The following is an 11,742-nucleotide window of genomic DNA, read 5'->3' on the forward strand; positions in this document are numbered from 1 at the left end:
AGGATATCTGGTTAGCATGGATGAGTTGACCGAAGGGTTTGTTTCCATGCTGTATGACTCTGTTATATTCTTGCCCTTTTAGGTGCTGGAGGCCACAAGTTTGGCAGGTGCTCGTAAAAGAGAATTGCTGGAGCTGGATATATTCAGCCTAATGGAGATTATTCCATTACAATCCTCATTTATGTCTTACTGATTGTGGACAAGTTCTGGGGAGTCAGGAAGTGATTAACTTCCGGCAGAATTCCTAATCTCTGAACAGTATTTATGTGGTTGGAGCAGTTCAGTTTCTGGTCAGTGGTAATCCCCAGAGTGATGTTTGTGATGGATTCAGGGATGGTAGTGGTATTGAATGTCATGATTGATGGTTAGGTTCTCTTTGGTTGGCGATGGTTACTCATTGGCATTTATATGCACAAATGTGCCACACAATGTGCAATCATCAATAAACATTCATCAGTTCTGACCTAATGATGTAAAGAAGATTATTGATGAAGCAACTGAAGATAGTTGGGTCCACATTGAAGAACTTTCCAGTTGACTAAGATAATTGACCAACAACCACAGCAATCTTTCTTTGTGCTCGGTGTGACTCCAACTAGTGGAGATTTTTCCGCTAATACCCATTGATTTCAGTTTTGCTAGACCCCTTAATCTACTGTCGCTGTAATGTTGCCAGGATCTATAGTCTCTGATATCATTTAGAGTGAACCGAATTGGCTGATAACTGTCATCTGTGATTCTGGGGACTGAAGAGGAAGCTGAATTGGTTCATCCACTCAGCACTTCTGGCAGAAGATGACTCCATCTGCTTCAACTGTCTGGCGTGCTGGGCTTCCTTGCCATTGAATTCTACTCTGCTATTTATGATTGAATATGACAGAACTGCAGATTTGAGATCTGATCCATTGGTTGTGGAATTGCTTGGCTCTGTCTGTGACATGTGGTCAGGCAGCATCCGAGGAGCAGGAAAATCTGTTTTGGGCATGTTATGCTCTTCATTAGCTCTTCACCAGGGCTCCGGCCTGAAACGTTGATTTTCCAACTAGGATGCTGCCTGACCTTGCTGTGCTTTTCCAACAACACACTTTCAGCTCTGATCTCCAGCACCTGCAGACCTCATTGTCTCCTCTGTCTGCGACATGTTGCTTCTATGATTTGGCATGCAAGTTTGTACTTTCACCAGATTGATATCCCATTTTTTAATATTCCTGGTATACCCTTACCTTCTATACTCATAACTGAACTAGGGTTGATCCATTGGCTTGATGATAAATGTTTGGTGCGGGATGTGCCAGACAAGGTTACAAATTGAGTTTGAACGCAATCCTGCTGCTGATGATAATGATGGACCACAGCACCTCATGAATACCCATTTTGAAACTACTTGAACTATTTGAAATCTCTCTCATTTAACACAGTGTTAATGCTACACAAGTCAATGGAAGGTATACTTAGTACAAGCTAAGAGTTTAGTCTCAAGGGCTGTGAAATCGGCACTTCTACCAATAACATCATGGGCAATTGCATCTGTGACAGGTAGACTGGTGAGGGCAAGTTCATGTAGGTTTTTTCCCATTGCTAGTTTCTTCGCTACCTGCCACAGACCCAGGCTAGCCGCAATTTAGAAATTGGCCATGTTAGTCAGTGATGCTGCTATCGAGCCACTGCTAATAATGACCGTTGAAATCCCTTACCCAGATAAATGCCAGCCTCAGCCAAAGTAACGTTCATTGCCCATGTGTGCCCCTGATACCATGAGACTTCATTGGGTCAGTGTTGAGGACTTGTAATGCAACTCCCCGTTGACTGTATATTATTGTGTCACACCCCTGGGTTTGTCCTATCAGTGGGACAAAATATACTTGGAAATTGTAACAATAGCTATATAGCAGTAACAATAGCCTAAGATTGTAATTTTAAATTACGCAGAGTAATTTTCAACTTATAATTGCACAAGTGTTAGCAACTTAATGCATCCTTATTAAGTTGCATAATCTTGTGGGAGAGGCTTATGGGAATAAATTTAAGGCAATTTTTCTTTCTGTCATCACGGTAAGTTTTCACATATAACAGTCATATCCATTTATCTTACAAGGAAACAACAACCCTGAGAAAATGCATGGAGCTTCGAAAAAGATCGGTCAGTTCGTCTTCCTTGACCACATCCCAAGCTTCCTCCCATGATCCTCATGTGTTAACCTCTTTCCTTCAACACCATTCCAACCTATCAAAGCACCTTTCGTCTGATCCATTGTGGCCAAGCAAGGCTAGTGAGGCAAACAGAGCATCAGGTAATCTTGGCATCTCTACTTGTACCTCCTTTTGTGTGCACTGATCCATAGTGTGCAGGGTTGCAAGATGACCTTGTCCACCTATTTCTTTTCATATTGTTATTTGAGATGCTGTTCAAATGTGGAATTGTCAATATGTAAATGAAGCTACTGGCAGAGGTTTTGGTATCTTCTGGCATTAACTACAAGGAGTTGGCATTGGTTCCACCACACCACACAAGCTTTTACGCAAAGGCTTTATTATGAGATTCATCAAATGATCACAATTTAAACAGTATTGATGCACTATAATTTCTGCTAATTTTACTGTAGTGAAATTAGTAGAGACCTGCAAAATATTTGTGGATAAGTTAGTATTGTTATTGCATCAGTACTACTTTAAATTTCCATAACTATTCCTTCTGATCTTTGCATCCTCCACCCCACTGTGCAATTTTCATCGCCAATTGCATACCTCCCATGCATTGCCACCCATGGCAACCACCTTATCTCCAACCCATTGTTTTCCCCCTTCTATACTTGCATTGCTGGAGCCCAACCCTTATCTTCAGTTCTGAGGAAGGGTTGCTTGACCCAAAATGTTAACTCTGATTTCTCTCCACAGATGCTGCCAGACGTCCTGAGCTTTTCCAGCAATTTCAGTTTTTGTTTCAAACAGCACCTGCAGTTCTTTCGGTCCTTATCTTCCACTATTCTTTTTGTCTAAAAATGTCTCACTGCTACCAGAAACGCTGTGCAAAAGCACATGTCTCGTGTACATCAGAACACCTAAAACTCAAAACAACCAGTATTAACTAAGCTGTCAAAGTATGGTGGTGGTGGTAAAGAAAGTATAGACAGGCACAGCTTTGAGTCCGACTCCTCACATTCTTATCTCACCCTTCATTAGGCAAGGTTCAAATGTCACCAAGTTGGCAGTGAGTGAGGAGGAGGGAAATTGGGCAGAGAGGGAGGAAAATCAGATGGAAATGTTAGCTGCATACAGTCCATGTGTTACCTTAGTGTTGTGGTAGAATGTTCTAATATTTAATCATTGTCATTGTATTTACAAAAGCTCTTAGGATCAACATCTAACTAATCAAAACGGTCTGGATAGCAAGAATTGCTTATTGTTATTGTTATTACATTCATAAAATTATTGCATGAGAAAAAAAACAGATTTTCAATCAGTTAAATCTACTGCATCGTAAATGAATACAATGGTACAGAATACAATCAGTTTTGATATAACGCGATAGCTCCATTCTCGTGCAATCTCGCGTTATAAGAATATTGCACAATAGCTGCACTCTTTAAACTAATGGGGCCGGAACCACATTATAGCCAATACAGGTAAGGAAAGTTTGCATTCTACAAATAAGGTCTAAATTCTTCAATAACATTAAAGCCAATTCATGTTGAAGATACACATGTTATAGCAGAGCCTACTGTATAGGAATTCACCGTAATTATTTGTGTACATTTCCAAGGTGATTGAAATACAGGTGGCATGGTGGCTCACTGGTTAGCTGCCTCACAATACCAGGGACCCAGGTTCGATTCCAGACAACTGTCTGCGTGGGGTATATACATTCAGCCCATGTCTGCATGGGTTTCTTCCCACAGTTCAGAGATGTGTGGGTTAGGTGGATTGGCCATATTAGAAATGTGCAAGCTAGGTGGGTTAGTCATGAGAAATGTAGGGCTACAGGGTGTAGGGTAGGGGGATGGGTCTGGGTGGGATTCTCTTCAGAGGGCCTGTGAAGAACTTTGATCAGCCAGAATTGGATAACTGTGCGCAGTTTTGCTCTTCATGTTTAAGGAAGGATGTGCTTACAATGGAGGCAGCACACTGATGTCAGAGACACTAGAATTATCCATGGGATAAGGCTGTTCAGAAAGGGCTGAGTAAATTGATTCTGTAGTCCCTAGAGTTTAGAAAGCTAATCTCATTGGAACAGAGAATATTTGGGTTTTGATAATGTATAGTGGGGGTTATCTCTGCTGCTTGCAGAATCTAGAACATGGGGATGCAGTCTCTGGATAAACAACTGATCGTTTAGGACTGTGAAGAGGGGAAAATTCTTCAGTCAGAGTTGTGATATTTTGGGGAATTCTGTACTCCAGAGAACTGTGGGAACTCCCATCATGGAACAATGCTAAGATAAGCTGATTTTTGGTCCCTTGGGGATTGAGATTATGGGTAGCAGGTGGGCAAATGGAATTGAAATCCGAGGTAAACTACAGATTATATTGAATTACAGAGCAGGCTTGAAGAGCCGTATGTATTCCTGCTCCTTTTTCTTGATTATTCTGAAATCACTACATTGGGTTTTGTAAAACAGCTTTTGCGATGTTAAGATGATAGAGATTCATTAGGACAGAATCAGAGATAAGAAACTAAAAATACATGTTGATATGAAACAAACTGGTGATTTCTTCATAACAGAGAAAATAAATCTGATAAAAATTTTCAAAGTTATGCAAATGAATAAAGAAATTAACAGAAGTATATGTTGATAGATGTTGTAGACATTGTCCACGTGGAATTTAGTGAAGCCTTTGACAAAATTCTGTATGATAGACTGATTAATAAAGTTAGATCACATGGGATTCAGGGAGAACTTGCCAATTGAATACAAAATTCATTTGACAGTAGGAGACAGAGACTGGTGGTGGAAGGTTGTTTTTCTGACTGGAGGCCTGTGACTAGCGGTATTCAGCAGGGTTTGGGGCCAGTGTTATTTATCATTTAAGTAAACAATTTGGATGAGAATTTAGGAGGCATGGTTAGTAATTTTGCCAAAATCTATGGTATAAAGGACAGTGTAATAGTTTATCTAAGGTTACAAAGAGATCTTGATCAATTGGGCCAATGGGCTGAGGAATGGCAGATGGAGTTTAATTTGGATAAATGTGAGGTATTGCATTTTGGTAAAGTGAACCACAGCAGGACAATGGTAGGGCCCTGGGTAATGTTGTTAAATAGAGAAATTTATGGGTTCAGGTACATAGTTCCTTGAAAGTTGCATCACAGATGGACAGGATGGTTAAGAAGGCGTTTAGCACGCTAGCCTTCATTGCTCAGACCATTGAGTATAGGAGTTGGAACGTCACTTTTGAAGTACTGTGTACGGTTATGGTCGTTCTGCTAAAGAAAGGATATTATTAAATTGGAGAGATATACCAGAATGTTGATGCAATGGAGAGTTTGATTTCTAGGGAGAAGCTGGATAGGCTGGGACTTTTTTACCTGGAGTGTAGGACGTTGAGGAGTGTCCTCAGAGGTTTATAAAATCATGAGGGACATAGGATTTCCTAGGATGGATGAGTTCAAAACTAGGGGGCATATTTTAAAGTGAGAGGAGAGAAATTTAAAAGGGACCTCAAGGGTAATCTTTTCACACAGAGGGTGGTTTGTGTGTTGAATGAACTGCCAGAGGAAGTGATAGATACAGCTACAGTTACAACATTTAAAAGACATTTGCATAGGAAAGTTTAGAAGGATGTGGGCCAAATGCAGGCCCACATGGGACTAGTTTAGTTTGGGAAATCTGGTCAGCATGGACGGGTTGGACCAAAGGGTCTGTTTCTGTGCTCAATGTCTCAATGATTCTATTACAATTTTCAGTGAACTAGTAATTAGAAGTTATGACTTCAGATCATTTAAAAGATTAATGGTTTAGGAAACATTTTTAAAAGTGCAGATTAATCAGAACATCAAATGCAATTCCTAGAACAGTAGTTAAAATAGGATTAATTGTTACTTGTCAAATGGATATGAATAAATGTGAAAATTATAAATTTGAAAGAGTACAAAGAAAGAGCAAGTAACTGTGACTAAATGGACAGTCCTTTCAGAGCGACAGTGTTGGCTTAATAGGCCAAAAGTCCCATTCTGAAGTCCCATTCTGAAGTCAAGGTCAGTGATAAATGTTGCTGATCGAAAAAACGGTTAATATAATTTAAAAGGCAACTTGTAAAAGTGAAGGACTTGAGCAATGCCTTGTTCTCATTTGGACTAATAGGCAGATTTGGTCAATACAGGTGAAGCGTTGTGCTCTAACACAGTAGTGCAGATCACATAGTACAGGAACATAGGGAACAAAGGAAGCCTTTAAACCAGCTAGGAATGTAGTGATAAAATATCTGAAAGGCAACATTACAGTAATCTCCAATAATTCATAGCAGAACTGAATATCTGAAAATGTGATTTGATCAAAATATATTTCTTGACTTGAAACAAAATCTGTATGTGTAAAAAGTGGTGTCTTCTTGCTCATTCGCTCCCAGGCTACCAGTAGTAGTTGTAGATTAAATTTCTGTGAAGGCTCTTATGATCTGTCAACATAGTAATTTTACTAAGGTTTCTACCAAATTTACAGTGGATGATTGGGAACATTTTGGAAAATTCTTGTGCTATAATTTTGAATGTATAGGTAATGCAGTTTTGTCACTGATCTAGTAGTTTCCAGTAATTCTATGAGCTTAACTTTGTCCGTTTCTTGTGAAAACAGATGAGAACATCGAAAAATTTCTGGCTGTGTTTGACCGGGGTGAAGCTCTCAACCATGAGAACTACCAGAGTGTTGCAGTGAATTATGGTACACTGCCACGCTTTCAGAAGAATTGGACCAAAGGACAGAGACCCATCAGAAAAGGTCAAATGTATGTTGAGAATAAGAATGACATTCAGCAGAGACTGGCTAACAACAACCAAGCTGTCCTGCCAGACAAGAGAAAAGTGGAGCAACTTTGCAGACATCCATCCAGTATAACAACAAGCAGACATCTGCACCAGACTCGGACTGAGGTGCCTGAGAATCATGGTTGTTCTAATCATTTTCCTGTGCATTACAGACCTGCACATGGTACTGTCCAAAATACTCTTCCAAAAAACAGTAACATGACAAAGACCTTAGATATTCAAAAATCCTTTTATAACAAGTCTTCACACTCCAGTACTCCAGGTCCAGTTCGCCTTGATGTTCCCCCGGATGAAGACTGGAGGAAAACAAGCTATACCCATCCTCAGCCCGCTGAGAGAATGCATTTGGCTCTACATACTACTGCAAGGATCAGTAGTACTGATGCATATTCAAGGCGGCCACCTGCTGGTCGATCAGTGACTCAACAGGCCACTCCACATGTGGGCACCAGAGGGCGTCAGTGCGCTTTATGCCAGCAGGTAGTCATCAGCACAACCATGGTTTATTGCCGGAACTGTAGTGCTTACATGGGGCGGTTTAAACCTCGACATTGACCTTTGTGATTACGGTCAGCCAAAATCAGTGGCCGTCTCAGAAGCAATTTATCTTAAAGTAGGCTGAATCTTACGCTAAACACTGGTACAGCCACTAACTGAGTAGGTTAACACTGTAAAACAGATCACTTATCAACTGTAACGTTGAAAATCTATAGTGTGCATTTAAATTAGCATAAGTGAAAATTGATGAAGGCTAAAGGTTGAATGTCATTAAATTATAAAACCTGACTTTGTTTCTGTTACCAGTTAGAAATTGTGTTGAGAGTTTTGATGCTGGATCTAAAAGCTGCACTGCTGTCCTTTGGGTATACAGAATTGATTTTTGCTGTATCAGAGTCCTAGCCACTTTATTAATTTGAATCTTTTCACAGAAAATATGCAATGCTTTGTAGTACAGTATAATGATCTAAATGACATTGTGGTTTACATGTCAATTTGCAATGGACATGTTCTGATGTCATTGTCATAAAAAGACAATTTAATAACCCATTGAATTCATTCCAAATCAAGTTGAATTGCTATCAATGAAAAGAAGAACTGGGGTCACTATAATATTGTATTTTAACCAATAATACAAATTCTTTTTGAGACTTGATGATTGCAGCATGTCAAAAGTTACTAAAGTGACTTTAAATATATGTAGCAGGATCCTAGCTTATGGATATTTAATATGTTCTGCTGTAATTGCTCTCTTTTCTATTTTAGCTGAAGTGTTCAGCCATTTAATTCAAGAAGGTTAGTGCTTCCACTAAAAGAGTGAGGAGAGGAATTGCATAGGTCCGTGGAGCTTCTGTAACTAGTGTCTTGGCTGATCTGCCTCTGGAGCCCATTAATAACTTTAATGAAGTGGAGTAATTGCATGGGAAATTATCGCCAGCTTCACATGCAGAGACTTTCCTTTGTCCATTTTTGATCTTGGAAGAGGTTAAAAGACCAACGTTACACAATGATTCAGCTTACAATGTAGGATTGATATGATTGTCTTAACTTGGTTGCAGTTTGAGGTAGTGCTTGTACTTACCACCTGTGAGTAATTAGTTTTTCTATAGTGCACATAATTGAGCTAAAACATGTCTATTATGACTGTCCAAGTGGAAGACACCTTGACACTTTACTGACCGTCCCATATGTGTATACGTAATTAAAACTATCTTTTGATAGTAGGTCTGATGTGAGAGGCAGTGTAAATATACTGTTTCACTGAGGGCCAATGGAGATGAAAAGCTGCTGTAAAAAATAAATGAAGGATGCAGGTTAAAATAGAATAGTTGAAGAAGTAAGCATGTACCTGGTCACTGGGTATAAGTGTGATAGTGTGACAAATGGAGAAAAATTATTTTTGATGTCTAAACATTGAATAGTTAGAAGGATGTTACAGGGCAAACAGACAGTGACATTTTGAGGAGTTGGTCCAGAGGAAAGCTTCAGCTGTGGGCACACAAGTTCTGAACTTTGCCTTTAATTTCCTTCTTCTGATCTGTTATTTTTATAATGTGTATGATTCTGATTTTTGTTTGTGGTAGTCTAAAATTCATCTTGACTTGCCAGACTGCTAAAGATCCATGGGAAATGTCACCAGTTAAATGCTGTTGTAATATCTGCAGCTTCATTATGTTGATTATGCAGCTGGTGAATGAGTATTGAGAGGTTCTGCATTGAGCACCAGGCTTTTCACACCATTGTGTATATCCTATAAGATTTCTTGATGATAAATTATAGGTGTACAAATGTAGGTTGAGATTTTATTGTAGAAAACTGTTTACAGATTTGTACTGTAATTTCATACTTGTCTGCTTAGTAAAAGCTTGATATTCTTGCTAATGTATTTCTGTTAAAATGTGTACAGCTTTTACAGCAAATGAAATGTGAATTGGAAAATTTCTGTATCTATTGCAGTGCTAGAAAATGCAACTCATATTTTTGCAATAAAGTATCCAAATGTGCTAATAACTGGGCTGTTGTTGGTCTGACTCTGATGATGAGCAAAACATTTCAGACAAAAATTGATAGATCTCTTCTGCTTGGGAAATTGAGAGAATTGGAAATTCAGCCGGTAATTTGTTCCTTCAAACTCTGACTGACGTATTTTCCCTGAGTAACTGAGCTGCACAGATGATGAAATAAAATAAGGTCTTACATTTTTAAAACACTCTTCAAATCTTCATGGCTAATTAATTACTTATTACTTATGAAGTATAGTCATCACTGTTTTGGAAGGCAACATGACAACTAATTTTGGAGGTTCCAAGAACAGTACAAAGTAAGTGCCAGGTTAATTTGTTCTTGTTGAGTTCTTATTGTCAGCCAGAATATTGAGAGAATTCCCTTGTTCTTTCTGTGGTGTGGTAGGATGTTTTCTGAGTGTCTGAGCAATAGACAGGTCTTTGGCTTTACATCCAGCACCTCCCTCAACACAACACTCCCTCTCCATTGTATTGAGATGTCAGCTTGGAGTATTCAAAAAGTCAGAGGATTGGTCTCTAATGGTAAACAGTTTATAATTGATGACAGGAAGAAAAAAAAGTAGCATATTCTGATAAGCAAAGCAAATTTTAACAAATCAACAGCATTTTGAATCATTTGCACAGCTAGATGAGAGAAATTTACTTCTCTTTTTATTATTTGAAATAATTTATTATTTTAAATAAAGGCATAAATGTGAGGAACATAGTGCAGTGCTCCTCTGTTATTGCAATGTTTGGACCACAGATCAGAGTTCCAGACTGCTCATTATGGTTATAATCAGAATACTACGGAGTGCAGGGCGGGGTGATTTGATGCATCACCAAATTACAAATCAAGACGTTCTGCCAAAGCTGGTCATTGAACTGTGCACAGCAGTGGGTCGAGGTGTTTGGGAAGATATGTGTAAAACATTTCCAAAATGCGCCTGAGGAGAAACCACAGTTGTACTGATGTTTACTCTCCTCCATGCTGCTGCTATTGCTTTGTGCCCCCCCACCTTTCACATTGCAGGAACTAACAGGACAATGAAATTAAGGTGATAGAGTGACGGTGTTTAATGCTTCCTTTCTCCCTTTATAATCTATGTTTACTGGGTTATCAATATCATAAATGCCAATGGAAAAGTTTTCCACAGCTTTGACCTCATAAACTACACTTCATATCTGTGTAGAAATAAAACACAGAGAGGAAGTAAGGCAAGGGTGAAGTGAGCAGTCGGTGTTATTTTAGATCTCTTCAAAATATGTTAAGAAGATAGCCTCAACCCTAACTTTTTCTTATTTTGAAGGTAAATGTGAAGCGTTGTGTTCCAGTTGCAATTTGAGTAATCAAACTACAGGAGAATCGACGTTTCGGGCATAAGCCCTTCTTCAGGAATTCCTGAAGAAGGGCTTATGCCCGAAACGTCGATTCTCCTGTTCCCTGGATGCTGCCTGACCTGCTGCGCTTTTCCAGCAACACATTTTCAGCTCTGATCTCCAGCATCTGCAGACTTCACTTTCTCCTCAGAGTAATCAAACTACTCAAGTTTGAGTGAAACATCTTTTATTTATACTACAGTTAAAATACAGAATAAAATAAATGAACTGGTTTAACTGTGTTGAAGCCTGAGGGGTGACCTTATAAAGGTTTATAAAAACATGAGGGGCATGGATAAGGTAAATAGACAGTCGGGGAGTCCAGATCTAGAGGGCACAGGTTTAGGTGAGAGGGGAAAGATATAAAAGAGACCTAAAGGGCAATGTTTTCATGTAGAGAGTGGTGTGTGTATGGAATGAGCTGCCAGAGGAAGTGGTGGAGGGTGGTTCAATTGCAAATTTAAAAGGCATCTGGATGGGTATATGAATAGGAAGGGTTTAGAGGGATATCCGCCAAGTGCTGGCAAATGGGACCAGATTAGATTGGGATATCTGGTTGGTATGAACGAGTTGGACTGAAGGGTCTGTTTCCGTGCTGTACATCTCTATGACTCTTTTGGAATGCTTAACAAAATAATTAGTAATAGTTAATATATATTAACTGTGCTAATATAGTAATATCCCATAAATACACTGTCGGCAAAAAGGCACATTCAGTAAAATAGATCGTCTCACATGCAATTCTAGCAGCAGCGTTTAGCTATAACAGAGAGAGGAATAAGAGCTTCCATATCCAGCTTCAAGACTCCAGCAACTGCTGAAAGCTAAAACTAAAAATCCTGGTTCTGTGGGAGTTTGACCCCACCCACTCAGGTTGCTTCTA

At 39.2% G+C, this 11,742-nt stretch overlaps 1 protein-coding gene across 3 annotated transcripts in view; it reads left to right on the forward strand.

Moving 5' to 3' along the window:
- The window catches only part of LOC122541943 (ubiquitin carboxyl-terminal hydrolase 54), a 135,640-nt gene extending 126,154 nt beyond the window's left edge, over window positions 1-9,486 (forward strand). For 2 of the 3 annotated variants that reach the window (XM_043679225.2, XM_043679226.2), the window contains exons 21-22: window positions 2,096-2,291; window positions 6,788-9,486. In XM_043679225.2, the coding sequence (XP_043535160.1) occupies window positions 2,096-2,291; window positions 6,788-7,533 (942 nt within the window). In that variant the 3' untranslated portion in view covers window positions 7,534-9,486. The remainder of the gene's footprint in view (window positions 1-2,095; window positions 2,292-6,787) is intronic. The other variant, XM_043679229.2, reaches the window with a different exon arrangement.
- The last annotated feature ends 2,256 nt before the right edge of the window (window positions 9,487-11,742 follow it).

This window comes from Chiloscyllium plagiosum, unplaced genomic scaffold (assembly GCF_037043375.1).
Source record: "Chiloscyllium plagiosum isolate Xiang-an unplaced genomic scaffold, Cpla_swu_hap1 HiC_scaffold_43, whole genome shotgun sequence".
Taxonomy (NCBI): domain Eukaryota; kingdom Metazoa; phylum Chordata; class Chondrichthyes; order Orectolobiformes; family Hemiscylliidae; genus Chiloscyllium; species Chiloscyllium plagiosum.